Source organism: Calypte anna, chromosome 2, assembly GCF_003957555.1.
Source record: "Calypte anna isolate BGI_N300 chromosome 2, bCalAnn1_v1.p, whole genome shotgun sequence".
Taxonomy (NCBI): Eukaryota; Metazoa; Chordata; class Aves; order Apodiformes; family Trochilidae; genus Calypte; species Calypte anna.
This window is the reverse complement of record NC_044245.1, coordinates 64,376,773-64,394,075: the sequence shown is the minus strand read 5'-3', so window position 1 is coordinate 64,394,075 and position 17,303 is coordinate 64,376,773. Positions and strand designations below refer to the sequence as shown.

Genomic DNA, 17,303 nt, shown 5'->3' with positions numbered 1-17,303 from the left:
AAGGTGTGGACCAGCTGAATGCTAGAGAGCATCAAAGACAATCAAAGGACTAGGAAGCCTGCTGCACAAGGAAAGGCTGAGAGAACTGGGCTTGTTCAACCTGGAAGAAGCAGCCTTCAGGGAGACCTTGTCACTATGTTCAGCACTTGATAGGTGGCTACCAAGAAGATTATGTGTTTACATGGAAAACAAGAGGGGTAATGGATGCAAGTTACTCCTGGGGAGATCCCCACTGGGAACCAGAAGAAAATTTTCACTGCAAGAACAGTTGGACATTGGAATAACCTCCCCAGGGAAGTGGTGGATTCCCCAGCACCGGGCACTTTTAAGACTCAGCTTGACAAGATGTTGGGCCATCCATCACATCTGAACTGTGTTCCTACCCAGAAAGGTTGAACCAGATGATCCTTGAGCTCCCTTCCAACCTGGCATCCCATGACTGAGCTGCAGCAGCACTGATGGCAGGTTCAGAGGGACAGACAGGGAGGTCAGGCAGCACTCCCTGGGTGTCCCCCCAGGCTGTCAGCTCCTCTGCAGCACACACCTCTGCTGTCACCTGAGCTCGGGCAGCTCCGGCCTCCCGGAACAAAATTCACCTTCAGTGCTTAACTTGCCCGCCCTGCCCCATCACCCCGGCGCTCACCCCTCTCCTCACCGCCCCCCTCAGCGACCACGGCGCCTCAGAACCAGCCGCGCAGACGCTGACGCCCGCACTCTACAGAGCTGTGCGTTTAAAAACACAGGAGCGTGGAAAACCCTCTGCCGTTCCTTACACCGGTTCCGGGCACCAGCGCCGGCCACAGCTCGCCCCGCCTCGCCTCGCCAGGTGAAGGGGCCCCGGGCGTTCCCGCCGCCCCGCAACAGCGTAATGGGCGCGTAAGGGCCGGTGCGGGTGGCGGCGGGCGGCGGAGGGAGAGGGGCGGTGCTAGGGCCACGTGGGGTTACGGCCCTTCCCAACGGCGCGGGCCAATCAGGGAGAGGTGCGCAGCTCGTGCGCTGCTCAACGGCCACCGGGACCCTGCCTCTTCCACGCGCCCCCGGGGAATCGCGGGCGCCCCACGCCCTCCAGCGCCTCGTACTGCGCCTGCGCGGATCTCTCCCCCCCCCCCCCTTTCCCTCCGCGATCTCCCCATTACCCCCCTCCCCCCCGCCCTTACGGCAGCAGCTGGCGTCTCGCGCCGGCCGCCCACGCGCCGCCCTCGTACGCGCGCGGCTGCTTCCCCCTCTCCCGCGGGCGGGGCCGCTGCTGGCGCTGCGGGATGGAGCTGCCCGCCTGAGGGCGGCGGGAGGGGAGGGGAGGGGAAGGGAGGGGGGAGAGAGAACCCAGCGGCCGCCCCGCCCCCGTTCCAGGTGATGCCGGTGACCGGGGCGATGATGCTGTTGACGAGGCGGCGGCGGAGGCGACGACCGTTACTGATGGAGAAAGCGGTGTCGAGGGGCTCCCCGCGGGCCTGGTCGTCCATCCCCGCCGCCGGCTCGCACCTCCGTGCCACCCTGCCCTGCCCCTGAGGGGAAGCGCCGGTGGCCGGCGCGATCGCCCGGCTCCCCTCCCGGCCACCATCTCCCACTCCGTCCTCGATGTCTCCCCCGCGGCGCGGAGGCCCCTTCGCCGCCTCCTCGCCCTCTTGTTCCTGGCCGCCGCAGCCCTCCCGTCTCACGGTCCGGCGGCGAGAGGCGTCCGGCCTCCCAGTCGTCAGGCCACCGCTGCCGCCCGTCCCCCCTGGCTGAAGAGAAGCCGCTGGATTACCCGCCACGATGAAGGTAGAAGAGGGAGACAACTCCATGATCAACCTGTCGGTGCAGCAAGTGCTGAGTCTGTGGGCTCACGGCACCGTCCTCCGCAACCTCACCGGTAACGGGGCGGGGGTGTAGGGGGGGGGGGTGCGGGGGGAGGAGGGTGGGCTGGGTCGGGGGCGGGCCGAGGGGGCTGGGGTGCGGGGTATGCGTGTGTTCTCCTGGGTGTAGGTGGGCGAGGAGAGCTGCCGGTGTGGGAGCAGGGGGAAGCGGGTGCAAAGGTGGAGAGCGAGTCCCGTAGAGCAGAATGGAGGGTGTGTGTAGGGCTGGGGATGGTCCCCCTGTGCTTCACATCTAGGGAGGGCTGGTGTGTTTGTTCCTGAGTCTATACGCACGCGTGTGTGTGTGCATGTATGCACGTTCTGTGAACATGTATATAGTGAGTGCTTGGGAGGCTGGGGTGTGAGGTTGATGCGTCCGGAGAAACGAGAGAGACGTGTGTGTGGTGTGTTGGGAAGACCGATGTATGTACCCGGTATCTGTTATGCCAGTAGGAATCAAGGAGCTGAGTGTGTGAATGTGTTCATTCATTTTTTAGTGTATGTATAGAATAAAAAGTTAAATGTATAGGGTATGTGTATATGAAGGATTGACGGGTACCTGTGTGTGAGTAAAGAGTTGTAGAAAGTGCGTGGGAATATATTAATATGTATGGAAGGCTGGAGTAAGCTTGGGGGAGCGGTTTGATGTTTTTTATGGATATATGCTCATTGGCATCTGACAGCTATAAAAACCAACCAACCACCAACAAAAAGCCCAAAAACCTCACACCAAGACAACCACAGAGAAATGAATGCGAGATTCAGGGACTTCCCACACACCCCCCAAGTATACCACTGGACAATGGGAACTGCAGGAGCAGGAGAGGTGGCAGATGTTTCCTGACAATTAGAGCTGATGTTTAGCATTGGGGTTTCTTAAAGACTGAGCTGTTCCTAAAAATATGAGCCCGAGTAGAGCCAATCTTCATCCCCTCTTAGGAGAGGAGAACTTTAGCAAGCCTTGGCAAGATCTTTTGTTGGTTGGTTTTTTTTGTTTGTTGTTTGTTTTGCTTTATTTATTTATTTATTTTGTTTTCTGATTTGATTTTAGGCTGAAAAATGTCTATAGACTACCAAGGCAACTAGTAGAGAGTTTTATTTTCTGATTTCCTGTTATGCCCAGGTCTAAGGAAAAGCATCTGAATACCAGCTGAAAATAAGCTCTGAATAATCAGGGATCTGGTGTCAATAGCAGAAGTGTTACTGGTTAAATTATTTCTGCTTGATATAGAGGTATGTTAGGGTGCTGACAGAGTAGTGGAAAATGTCAAGTAAAAGGGATATTTTTAAAGTGTTTATTAAACTATTCTACCATTTATGAAAATGGTATGTCATCTTCTTTCTTCCTCTATAGTAATGACTGATAGATTTTTAAAAATTCTTTTAAAAAGTTTATTCAAGGTGAAAGTATGATGAAAATAGAGATGCAGCTGATGTTGAAGCTGTAAAAACCAAAATTACCCTCTTATGCTTTAGTATAATTTTTGTTCTTTTAACTTCCAGGATACTTTTTAGTGGAATAAAAAGTTTATGCTGATATTTTATTTATTTGGCCTATGGATGTTTTAGGATGTGTGTCTGATGGGTAAATTTTCACACTAAAATTCAGTAGTTATTTTTGCATACTTATTATAAACATTCAAACTGTACTCTTAAAGGAAAAAATTCCCAATGTATTTAACTATTCTTTTTGCCAGACATCCTCTTTAAAGTTTTTCTTATTAGAGCATTATGCAACATAGGCGTTTCAATGAAATTCAGCACTGACTGTTAAGCAAAACAGTTTGCTTCATGATGCTTTTGCAATATAAAGAGGGATTGCACAAGATATTTTTAGCGTGAAATATCTTTCTTTTTAACTTAAAGAATATGAAAAATCATTATTTATCCATCATGTTGGAGAATGTCAGTGTTAGCTGTAGTTGCAATACAGCTGCTGAATGGGTGCTTAAATGCAGGTTGTCCTTACAGCTGTAGCCTGTTGTGCTGAATGTTCTTGTGGTCTGTTGACAGTTAATAACTTTCACTAGGTTTAAAATTCTCTGTATCTTAGGAGATTTGTTTTAATATAATATTTTATCAATTAATAGCATTTATTAAACTTCCATAAACCTTCCTAAAATACTTACCAAAGTAGACCAGAAGTAAACCAAAGTAAACATAGTTCAAACCCAGAAATTCTGTTTCTTCCATGCTAAGAAAATAAATGTGTGAATGAGTTTGTCTTGCTTGGCTACTTATTTCCTTCTCTTTAGCATCTCTGTAAAGTATTAGCAGAAACTTCTTCAGAGTACTGGGAAAGGAAAATCATAAATATACAGTGTTCCATGAATATTTTTTAGGACTGCTTTGTGTTTACTTTTGGACTTAAAGTTGTAGTCTGGGCTTTACTTTTAAGTTGCACAAGTCAAAATTTATTTTCTTTACATAAATTATGTTGATTATGTTTGCACAAAGTTGTAAAAAGTTATCAACATCCTTCTTAAAAATATATTGATTTTCCAAAGCTTTCAACAGAGGCTTGATATGAACTCCAGTCTAAGCTAGGAATGCTTCAAACCTTAATGGTGTAATTTTAGTGTTTTTTCTCCCGTTAACAAGAAGATGAACCATTATATTTATACCATATATCTGATTCAATTCAATGTAAAAGAAATCCCATCATTCATACATGTCCCAAAATACCCAGGAGACCACAATTTCATGCCTCATGTATACATCACATCACACCCTGCAATAGCTAAAGCTGCAAGTGCAGTAGCTGACCTAGGCCCACCAACATATGCTGTACTTCATATCTTCCTGCCTTCACTTGGAGGTGGAGGTAAGGTGCTAGTAAACTCAGGAGAGATGGATTTTACCTCACCCTGTCTTACTTTCTCCAGCAAATCCCAAGAAGAGCCCCTTTACATGAACTGGTTGTGGTTCATAGTTAGTGGTAGATAGGGGTTTACTAGAACAAGTCAGATAGTGGCTAAATCTAAACTGAAAAAAAAATATCCAAGTTTGAGTTTGGGCTGGACAGGCTGGAGAACTGGGCACAGAGAAACTGCATGAGGTTCCACAAAGGCAAGTGTAGTGTACTGGAGTTAGGGAGAAATAACCCCATGCTAGGGGTTACAGGCTAGGGGCTGACTGGCTGGAAAACAGCTCTTTGGGAAAAGACCTGGGTGTTCTGATAGACAGCAGGATGACCATGAGCCAGCAAAGTGCCCTTGTGGCCAAGAAGGCCGATGGCATCCTGGGTTGCATCAAAAAGAGCATGGCAAGCAGGTCAGGGGAGGTTATCCTCACCTTCTACCCTCTGCCCTGGTGTGGCCCCATCTGGAATATTGCATCCAATTCTTGGCTCCCCAGTTCATGAAGGACAAGAAACTACTGGAGAGAGTCTGGCACAGAGCCACGAAGATGATTAGGGGACTGGAGCATCTACCATGAGGAAAGGCTGAGCGAGCTGGGTCTGTTCAGTTTGGAGGAGACCAAGGGGAGATCTCAGCAATGCTTATAAATATCTAAAGGGTAGGTTTCAGGAGGATGGGATCAGACTCCCATTCAGTGGTATCCATTGACAAGGCAAGTGGCAATGGTCACAAATTGGAACACAGGAGCTTCAACCTAAACATAAGGAAAATCTGTACTGTATGGATAGCAGAGCACTGGAACAGGCTGCCCAGAGAGGTGGTGGAGTCTCTGTCTCTGGAGACATTAAAACCCAGCCTGGATGCCATCCTGTGCAGCCTGCTCTGTGAATTTGCTCTGGCAGGGGAGTTGTACAAGGTCATGTCCAGAGGTCCCTTCCAACCCCTAACATTCTGTGATTCTGTGAGTTCCCATTAAATAGATATATTTATTTTTTTAAGACTGATTCCATATTAGGGAATGTGAAAATAATTCTGATTTTCCTGTAAGCAATGCAGAAGTTTTGTTTACTTCTAGCTATTGCGTGTTCCAGAGATTTAAGCTTCTGGTCCAAGTTACTGCATGTTCCACAAGTGTATGCTTCTGGTCTGAGCAGGTTTTAAATTAGCTACTGGGAGGAGGGTGAGGGGAATGTTATTTTCTCCGTGCCACTGAATGCAGAGTAGTTTACAGGGGAAAAAAAAGTTTGTGTTGTGTATGACTTCTGAAGTCAGTTCCATCTTCCTCTTCCTCCCCACACCTCAGTGTCCTAAAATGATGGGGTAAAGACTTCACAAACTTTTTATATATATTTTGAAATAAAAGTCTGTAATTATAAAGTGTTTGATGGTAGTAACTCCTGAATTTGTTGAAAATGGACATTTATGGGTGTTGCACAGAAGATGCTCCTTGTCTGTTATATTTTTTTCCTAAGCTCCATCCTGCTCATTTGTCCCCTACTGTCTCCATTGTATTCTTGTCCCCTATTATACCTTGGGAGGTATAATATGCTTTGATTTCTTCATCTGAATCCTTTGAGTTTATAAATTCACAGGAATTTAACATTATACAGTTATTATCATTATTATACAGTTGCTTGAAATTTCAACACATGCTACCTTGTTGACTTTAATTTGCATCTTTGTATTCACAGCACATATACTTATTGCTTGATTCTAGCTAATAGTGGCAGGCTGGGTACATAGGTTAGAGTCTCCCAAGAGATACTTGTTTTTGGAATCATCAGTCTTGATTTATGGAGTGTTATAGGCAATCATTATTCATCTGGCAAAACAAGCTAAGGATTAGATAAGAAAAATGCTGAAGCTGAAGGACTAAGGAGGTATTCCATGTTTACTGAAGTTGAGTGGCAGTGGCAGCATGTTAATATATGTACAGATAATATCTGAAAATGTTAGCATTTGTAAACTTTGTGTGTTGACTTTGCATTTTTTATATGAAGCTGTTGATGGAGTGCAACTTCAAGTTTTGATAAGATGGAATTGATATGAATGTTCTAAACTGCATCATGCTTTAAAAGCTCTTTTACTAATCTGTAAAGGTGTGTGTGCCTGCACTAGTACATGTATAATGTGTATATACAGTATGTAAGCATAATGTATGTGTGATATGTACCTGATACATATAAATTCCTATAATAGCAAAGTAGTACTCTAAAACTGGAGTGATAGGGCATGAATTACATCTTTGTTGGTGACATGGACAGTGATATTGAGTGCAACTTCAGCATGTTTGCTGATGACACAGAACTGCGTGGTGTGATCAACACCCCAGAGGAAAGAGATGCCATCCAGAGGGACTTTGACAGGCAGGTCATGCAAACTGCATGAAGTTCAGTAAGGCAAAATACAAGGTCCTGCACCTGGGCTGGGACAATCTCAAGCACATGTGCAGATTGGGCAGAGAATGGGTTGTGAGTAGTCCTGAGGAAAAGGACTTGGGGATGTTGATTGATGAGAAGCTCAACAATGTGTGTTTGCAGCCCAGAAAGCCAGCGCTGTCTTTGTTTGCATCAAAGGAAGCATGGCCAGCAGGTCAAAAGAGATAATTCTCTTTATACTGCATTCTTGTGAGATCCCAAACTGTGTGCAGTTCTCGAACCACCAACACAAGAACTTGGAGCTATTGGAGTCCAGAGGAGGGGCCACAAAGATAATCAGAGGGCTGGAGCAGCTCTCCTATGAAGAGAGGCTGAGAGAGTTGGGGTTGTTCAGCCTGGAGAAGAGGAGAAAGCTGTGGTGGCACCTTAGAGCAGCCTTCTAGTGCCTGAAGGGAGCCTACAAGAAAGCGGAGGAGGGACTTTTCACAAGGGCATGTAGTGATAGGACAAGGGGGAATGGTTTTAAGCTGGAAAAGGTGAGATTTAGGTTAGACATTAGGAAGAAATTCTTTAGTGTGAGTGTGGCAAGACATTGGCGCAGGTTGCCCAGAGAAGCTGTGGATGCCCCATCTCTGGAAGTGTTGATGGCCAGGTTAAATGGGGCATGGAGCAACCTGGTCTAATGGGAAGTGTCCTTTCCCTGTGGCAACTAGATGGTCTTTAAGGTCTCTTCCAATCCTAATCATTCTATGATTCTATAATTTAAGCCTTGTGACATTTCTGGTATAAAAAAAAAAAAAACCATTCAATTCAAACCAGTGCAAAGCAACATAATCTTAAGAAAAAAATAGTGATGAAGTGCTAAGAATTTTAAATAAAGCTGGAAAATTGATCTCAGTTGTTCTTATGAGAAAAGCTGTTGCATCTATGCAATAGCTTGAAAGTCACTGTGCTTATAAAATACAAAATACTGGGTTCCCTGTATTTCTTTGGGAACTCGAGATTTGATACAATTGAATTGTGTTTTGGCTGTTAAAGTAATTTGAATCCACTGAAATTAAGCACTGAAACTTTCTTGTCATCAAGCAAAGGAATTTTGGATGGTTTTTAAAAATTTTATTCTAGTCATGTCTCCTTAGTACCCTAAGTGGGTAGTGACTCAAGAAACTGAGGCTAGCTTGGTGTTTAGAACTCTCGGCCAGATAAAGCCAAATCATTATCACCATACCAGAAAAACAGTCTGGTAGCTAAGGTACACACTGTATCTAAGAGTGTGGGTTTTTTTACCAAGGTAGGTTCCAATGGTTGTGTGGGTAAGTTTTTATACCTCTGAAAGTATCAATCAGTACATAAGACATAAATAGTTGTACCAGCATGTTGTTAAGACACTTAAGTCTCACTTTCTGGTAGGTGTTGCAAATCCTTCAACTACTCAATTATTTTTGAACATGCAGAGTCTTAACCTTTTGTGTTCGGAGGTCCTCATTTTCTGCTCTCTAGTGACACCTCTCAGTGTTATCCCATTCTTTGCTTTCTTCATGTTACTCAGGCATATTCCATTTCTGAGAGTCATTTCTCCATGTATTTCTGAAGTTAGATCATAGAATCATAGAATTGGCTGGGTTGGAAGGGACCTCAGAGATCATCAAGTCCAACCCTTGAACCACCGTTGCGGTTGCTAGACCATGGCACTGAGTGCCACATCCAGTCTCTTTTTAAATATCTCCAGGGACGGAGAATCCACTACTTCCCTGGGCAGCCCATTCCAATGCTTGATCACCCTTTCCATAAAGAAATTCTTTCTAATATCCAACCTAAACTTCCCCTGGCACAACTTGAGACCATGCTCTCTTGTCTTGTTGAAAGTCGTCTGGGAAAAGAGACCAACCCCCCCCTGGCTACAGCCTCCTTTCAGGGAGTTGTAGAGAGCGATGAGGTCTCCCCTGAGCCTCCTCTTCTCCAGGCTGAACAGCCCCAGCTCCCTCAGCCTCTCCTCATAGGGTCTGTGCTTGAGTCCCTTCACCAGCCTGGTTGCCCTCCTTTGGACCTGCTCCAGGACCTCGATCTCCTTCCTAAACTGAGGGGCCTAGAACTGGACACAGTACTCGAGGTGTGGCCTCACCAGCGCGATGATACTGGATTTTACAGACCTTTGAACTCTTCCATTCAGAAATACCTGCATGTAGAAGGCACAGAACCTGAAGTTCTGTGTGTGGGTAAGAATGACTACACTGTTCTCTAGGTTTATGGAGCTTGGAGCCTCCTCTAGTTTGCTTAAAAGACTGGCTGTCCTCCTCACCTCATTAATCCATCTTAAACAGCTTACTCAGCTGTCTTCCTCACTGGCCCAATTAATGAGCAGAGGTAAATAATTGTGTTTAACTACCAAGCATATAAACAATAAATATTGAAGGGTAAGAAAGGATGACTCTTCCTGCCTTTCCTAGGGAAGGTGCTCAAAAACTGTGCTGTTTCAGTTTCTAGGAGTGAGCTGATGTTTTAATGAAGTGGTAGTTTAGCAGAGTGAATGATAACTATTCAGTAAGGTAATGAAAATTCTTGGATTCAGAAGATTTGCTAATAATTATGTAGTTTCTTACTAAATGTGTAGTCTGTAAGTAAAGGATGGAAAACATTTATGTGAAATAGTCAATTGATACAATTCTCTGACCTTTCAGGTTTTTTAACAGCTACTTTAACATGGCAAAAATGACTAATAAAAGCTTCATAAATTATGAATATAAATGGCTCTGGTTTTTACGTTTAAGTTTTATGGAAGGTATGTTGCTTTGTTCCATTGAGTTCCTCACTAGGAAAACCAACCTTGCAAAAGTAAGATATGATCTAAATTGATGATTAAAAAGTATTCTATGATCAAGTTCTCAATTTCTTTAATGCCAGATTTTGAAATGCTACTGTTGGGACGATTAGGTAAGATGGAATCCCAGAATATTTGAGTAGTGTGTGATTATTCTTTTTTTGTTTTGCTTTGTATCAGTATGTAGCTATATAAATGATTGTCTTTTGATTTCTAATAACAACGATTATAACTCCTTCCCGTATCTTATCTTCAGCTGGATATGGAGATGTTCTCTCCCTCCACCTTGCTCCCCTCCAACTCTTCTAAAATGAACACCTACAAGTTTTAGCATCTCCAGTCAGTTTGGCAGAACTATATAAGCAGTTATGGATAATTTATAATAAGAAGGTACTGGGTTATTGCAGGTGTGTGTAACACTACCTGTACTTCTTGCATTACTGACTTGACAATGCTGTTGACTGAGAAACCTAAACCTCTATGAAGTGATGCTTTATAACTGGTTTATTTAAATGCTACAGCTGCATTTGTGTGGGGCAAGGAATATTTCTGAATGTTCTCCAATTTCCTTTTGAATGCATTCAATATGCATGTTGCTTTTAAGGAGCAGTAGGAAAGAGTGTGTACTGAAGAACTAAAATTTATATTCCTTTTTTAACAGGACATTTGGGGCTGGTTCTATTCTCATGTCTCCTGCCCTAAATATAAAGGGAGGAATGATGCTAATTTTCCTTGAGCTGTATTTGGAATGTAAATAAGACCTAAGATAGTTGCTCAAAATGCAGCTGTTTTGTTGTGTAAGCATTTAAATATTTTTAGTTTCTTAGTTACAAGGGAAGTAGTTAGCCTTACCATAATATTTCCTTTTTTTTTTCCTAAAAAATACATGAATGAGTCTTCCTAAGACTGAGAATCAGTCTGAGAATTGTCATTTCTGCCTGGGAGAGTAGATGTGAATAATGACCACAAACACTGATTTCCTGAAAGCTGTTGCAATGCCTGCTAAGCCCTGTAAAAATTAAAGGGAGTAATGGTGTCTAACAGAGATTCTAGCAGACTTTCTTGGTCCAGTTTCAAGCTTTTCAGCTGCAGTGCCATTTTAGGAAGAGAAAGACTGAAAGTGCAGCTGGGACCCTCAAGATACATTTGCAGAGAGATGATATCAAGAGCTTTGTTTCCTATCCCCATAGCATATTGGCTGTTCACTTCAGAATAATTGGCTGCTGAACAAGCTGCTGTAGTCACAGATCCTCTCTCACCTGAAATAACCAAGTCTTCAGTTCATGGGCTTTGTGTTAAATGAGGGCAAGTTTTTCTCATGCTGATGTATTTCTGTGAAATCAGTTGATACCTGCCTGAATTTAGTATCCACAGCTGCACAACTTCCAGAAGCTTGTCTGTGGAAGAACTGGTGGGAATAATGCTAATCAATACACTGTTAGAATACTTTAGGGGTGTTAGGCAGTCTTAGAAGCTTGCAGGTGTCATGAGAGCTCACATCAAAACAGTGTTTGTTTTCTTCAACTGCAGATTTGAAATATGTATTCTCTGGAGTATCAGAGGGGTATTCTCTCACGTTATCTTTAGTAATATCTCAGGAGGCACTTAGTTTTTCATCATCTTTTGTCTCTTGCATCCATCTTACTCAAGAGAAAGGGGAATTGGATTCAAGAGCCTTGTAAGCACTCTTCCCTGATGATCCTAAGCCTCTGTTGTTATTTTGCATATCAGTATAACCTGAGTAGTATGAAAATTGTGTGATGGACTTAATTCCATAGGTGGTATTCTCCACTACAGTATTACCTGGTAAACAAGGCAAGATGTCCTCTTCTGTGTAAGAAAAAGTTATCCTTTTAAATAGTGCATTCAGTGTTACATTCATATGCCAGCAGTTTAGTTTTGTCTCTGAATTATTTAGGAAATGGGCTCAACAACATTACTGTGGAGAGTTAAAATGGAAGATCTAAGATATGCACTTAATATTCTCTAGGACTTCAGTTCCTACTGAGGGGGAACTGAAGCAGAAACTCTGAATTAATGGCAGTTCATCCAATGATGCCAATCAGGAATGTGTGCCACAGTTTGTTGAATTCTGTGATAATATAGAACTACAGTAATGGACTTTAGTTTTTTCCCTTTTTGTTGCATTTTTCCACCCTTTTGAGTTTTAGTGGATGTTTTTAAATTACCACCAAATGAGAAAGGTTCTTTAATTTTGAGGTAGCTTATTGCTGGTTCCTGCTCTTTTCTTTGGAGCTAATGATCATGTCTGCCATTCTTCAACAAAATATTTGTGCTCCACACATTCTCATGATCTTTTTTTTCTTGCCTGGTAATTTAAATAACAGTGACTACCTGTCTCTATGTTCTGTGCTAAAATTTGTAAAAATTGTAGGGGTTTTGTGCCTTTGAAGCTGCAATGGAACAGTATTACAGCTGCTGGGTAGATAAACTAAAGTCTTTTATCTTAGTTTTCCTGTTTGGTGTAACCCCTTCAGAAAAACAAACAAAAAAATAAAACAAAAAACCCCAAACACCCAGCAAAACCAGACCAAACAAAAAAAAAATCCTAATCCAAACTAATTTTTGACTTTCCTGCTTTAGACTTTGTTTCAGAGAATATTTCATTCTGCAGTAGTTAGAATACCTAGTAAGAAATTGCAATTAACAGTTTTTAAAGAAACTGTTAAAAGAATGAAAGACTTCTTGTAATAATATATCTGAATTAAGAATCATGCCAGAAGAATTTTTTTAATGTTTTGATCAAAATTGAGTGATCCCTTTAAGACAGACCGTTAAAAGGAAGTGTTTTGAACATATGCTGATGTTGTCACATTGATTCTTTTTAAGATGGAAGCCAGTGTTGCTTTCCTTTTAGTTGATTGTATGTAATTGTTTTAAAATTTCTTACTTACAAAGTTCTTGCCTCAGAAATATTAACCCTTTAATTTGACTGCTTTCTTTCAGAAATGTGGTACTGGGTTTTCCTCTGGGCTCTCTTCTCCTCTCTCTTTGTCCACGGTGTTGTGGGAGTATTAATGTTTGTGATGCTGCAGAGGCATAGGCAGGGGAGGCTGATATCTGTCATTGTGGTCAGCATTGGATTTCTGGGTTCTATAACTGGAGCAATGATAACCAGTAAGTCTGTCTTTTGTTATATTCCTTTTTTTATTTCTTAATTTACATATGACTTATATTTTAAAAAATAAAAAAAAACCAACCCCAAAACCCCCTCCAAACATCTTTTTCTTGGTTTCTTAATTGTTGATTTTGCCTTGGTTACATAGCTGTCTTAACTGTAATAACAGCTCAGTTGATCTTCTGTTGTGTAAAGATAAAACTACTACAAATTGTCAGAGAGTCACAGCAAACATCCTGCTCTGTCATGTTGGAAACATTGGGTGCCAAACTATTCAAAGCTGTACACTCAGCAGGTAACACCTTTTTGGTATTTGGAAGAGAAGTCCTGTCCTTTCATACTTGCTGCAGATTTTTTGTCAAAAGTTCATGATCACGATCATATCTTAGTACCCTTAGAGCCACAGGTTTCTTTTGGAAAATGAGGTCCTAATTTTATTGTTTTCAAGGCTGAATTCTTTCTTGTTTCCTTAGGCCTGCAGGATGTTTTTAAATTGCACCTGGATTGGATGTTGCTTTTTTGAAAAAAAAGGTGCAATACAGCTAGTGCTCACAAAATTTATTAGGAAAAGTTACACTAACTCATGTATTTCGAAGAACTTTCCAGTCTTGGTGTGGCCATAATGTTACTTTCTGCTTTATTTGAAGTGGGAAGGACGGACATTAGACTTCTTTTTTAATTCCTAAAAACAAACCAACCAAGCAAAAACTATTCCATTTTTCTCAGTAAAAAGCTCTTTGCAAGGGCATCTATTAGAATTTCTTATGGTGTTAGTCTAGTGCCTACTTTGCAAGATAAACAGAATATCTAAAATTTATCTATTGACATATTACCTACAGATAAGATGTTAACCATTCTTCTGTTAAAGCTTCCTGCTAAAAGGGTCACAGAACAGGGCTTAAAACTATATTCATTATTAAAACATTGCACAAAGCAGGAGTATTTCATACAGTAAAGTGCTGAAGTTACACCTGACCAGGTATGGGGCACAACTGATGTTGCCAGGATTGTTTTGAGGAAACGGTGCTTATGGTTTTCATCTTGAGTTATTTGTATCAGATACTGTTTCACTTCTGTCCTATGAAATCCCATTTCATAGTATCAGTGCTGAAATATATGCCAGAGGATTAGTAGGCTACTGTATTCAATATTTGGCTTTATCATGCCTATCTAGTTTTACCAAACTTGATAAATAGGCTTACAGAAGCTTTCCCACTCTAAGAGGGGGAGAATTTTCTGCTTGGGTAGAGTGGGGGTGTGAAGAAATAGTGAGTATTATTTTTTACAGCAAAGAGGCTTACAATTCATTGCCTGAAACAATGCTAGTAAGAAGTTCTCAACATTAAAATCAATGTATTCTATAGGGCCTCTGTTAACCTCAGCAGCAGTTTCTGACCAGAGATCTTCAGTGTTGCTTGCAAGATGGTCTGACTTGCAAGGCCTTTGAATGTAAGGAATAGTAAATCTAGCATCCATTACATAATCTGTACACAGCCTTTCTACCTTTAATTTCCTTTCTTTTGTCTACTGCCCAGATAGTAACCACACTTTGAAATTGGTCAATTTTTAGCTGATTTTTGCTACCTTTTCAAATGACCAGAAGTAAAATGTAAGGAAAAAAAAAGTGAGGATATCTACAGGGAAACAGCAAAATTTGATTGAACTTTTACAACATAAGTTAATCTGGTTGAATAGGGAAAGTAATTCCTGAACAACTTGCATAACTAGAAAAATACAAGCCTGTAAGAATTCTGCAATGCCATTAAGTAATACAGTGTTTGGTAACATTCTGTAAATAGCTGATGCATAGACACAGTGAATAACTTATTATATATTTCAGCCTTGGCTTTTCCTGTGATCTCATAATTTTTTTTTCTTGTGACTCCTAGGTGCTGCAGTAGCTGGGATTTACAGAGTAGCAGGAAAGAATATGGCTCCCTTAGAAGCTCTTGTCTTTGGTGTTGGACAGACAGTACTGACATTAATTATCTCATTTTCAAGAATTCTTGCAACACTTTGAGACTTACACAGAAGGGGGGAAAAATGAAAACATTTGAAGAAAAATATTAAAGAAACTTTTGATGTGAAGAGAAGCTTCCTAAAAGTGGATTTATCAGCTTACAAACTTGAATTCTGGTGCAAGAGAAAGGAAGCTATGTGGAACGTGCACTACAAATCTAGAGGTTCAGTCAAATGAGCAGGCTGTCCTCTAGTGTCTGAACTGTTGTACTTCTGCACTGCACCTTACGTGCCTCACTCACAGGCAAGGTGCAATTCATGTGTGCAAAGCTGAGATAAAGCACCTTGAATAGCTGCTGGTCAGGTTAATGCTCAGTGAAGGGATCATCGTTCTTAACAGTGTTGTAATAAAATAAAGGGATGCTCCTGAAAATTGCTGTATGTGCCAAACTTGGAGTTTAGTTTAGCTGTTGGCTGGGTGAGTTTTGAAATTATGATTACAGAAGAATGCTGTGAACATACATGCCAATCCAGGTTAAATGGCAAGAAAACTGACTTCAGTGTCAGCATTAGTATTCTTAATCAGCATTCAAAACAACTCTTAGGTCTGTTCCAAAGTGTAGGTGATTTTTGGTGGGGTATGAGAACCACAGCTTTAAGAGTCCTGAAGTAATTAACACTATGTGTAGAATGGCTCATGGCAGTTTTCTGAAGCTCAGCACATCATTTCTTTGTGATTTTAGCTTGACAGGAACTGGTAGTTAAAGGAGACCCTGAGGGTTACTAAGTACAATCTGTTGTATATGCACAAACCAATCTTGAATTGATGCTTTCCTTGGGATTATTTTGTTTTAAACATCCACAGATGGTCACCAGCCCCCCTGGAAACCTCAGAAAGGCTACTTGTTGCAGATAAGCTCCCTGTATTTAAGCACTAATAGAACTCTTAACCCTACATGTATTCTTTTAAGAACACACAAGTATAACAGGCTTTAAGAGAAAACACTTATGAGGAAAAGGGAAAGGGATAAAAATGATATACTGGTTTTCTACTGAACAAAAATATTACATTTAAAATAGTCACTATACTCCAGAAGTTTGGAAGTGGGGCAGCGCTAATGTATTTACTACCTTGTTTCTGAACACTTTGTATCTTTGGGAAGAATTAAGACACCTGGAACTTTGGAATACTTAGCTTTCAGTAGAGTTTGTGCTTTTCTAGTTTAAAAGGGACAGTAGTGTTGTGCATGTGAAATGTCTTAAATGTGAATGTTTTGGAGTGAAATTTTAAGTAATTACCTAAGTGTTTATGAAATGGAAAATTTAAAGGGCACGAAGTTCTGTGTGAGGAATAAAGAATCTTTTATATATTTCCTCAATTAAATAATTTTCAGCAGTCACTTTTCAGTGCTTACAAGAAGAGTAAATTGCTCAAATGTTTTGCTGTTAAGATGTCAAAAAGACTTTCAGGATGGCTGAAACCAATGACACCTACAGCACAGATAAAAGAATATGAGTAAAATAAAACTTAAATTCCAGGCATACTGCTTAGAGCTTAAAAATACTATCATGAATTAACCTGTCTGCCTTTATTTTATTCCACATACACTGTTTTTTTAAGTGCTAAGGATGCTAATATTATTTCTTTCTTAAAAGTATTTAAGTCTTATTTGAAAAATGTACAAAGTTATGGGGTTTGCAGGGAACAAGTTAAAATATACGTTTATAAACCTTTTCAGTGTTATTTTTTGCATCGAACTTCTTTAGAATTTGGCTGAGTATATATATATTCTCATTATTTTAAATGTCTTCAAAAACTTTTCATGGTTTGTTTTTGTCATCTAGTGGCTGATACTGCTGATACTTTTTGGCATAACAGTTGCTGCACTTTAGTAGACAATGAAACTGTATCTGTAAAAGGCAATTTAAACTTCTCCCATTGTTTTAAGTTATAAAAAATTGTTTCAGGTATTTAAGTCAAATTGAATAATAAAACAATTGAAGACATTTCTCCTAATGTGCCTTGTTATGCATGTATTTGTAGGGGAGAGGATTTTTAAAAACAGATTACTATATCGTAATTCTTGTTCTATTTTTGCTATTTCTAATTAATTTGATCATTTGATCTAATGTCTTACTCAACAGACATTAAAACATTTGTTTCACAACCTGGAAATACTTGTCTGGATCAAACCAAACTGCTTCGTGAAGCACTGCATACAGTAATTTAGATCGTCTCGTGGCTACACCACACTGAAACTTCTCCCCACTTTCCAAATTTCCCTGAGGATTTTGATTATTATTAATTGTATG

General features: G+C 41.2%; 1 protein-coding gene across 1 annotated transcript; it reads left to right on the top strand.

Moving 5' to 3' along the window:
* The first annotated feature begins 1,155 nt into the window (after positions 1-1,155).
* On the top strand, positions 1,156-17,041 carry TMEM170B (transmembrane protein 170B). Its single transcript, XM_030445146.1, has 3 exons — positions 1,156-1,852; positions 12,860-13,030; positions 14,921-17,041. Exons 1-3 carry the CDS (start codon positions 1,756-1,758, stop codon positions 15,049-15,051), a joined length of 399 nt encoding a protein of 132 aa, XP_030301006.1. The 5' UTR covers positions 1,156-1,755; the 3' UTR covers positions 15,052-17,041.
* The last annotated feature ends 262 nt before the right edge of the window (positions 17,042-17,303 follow it).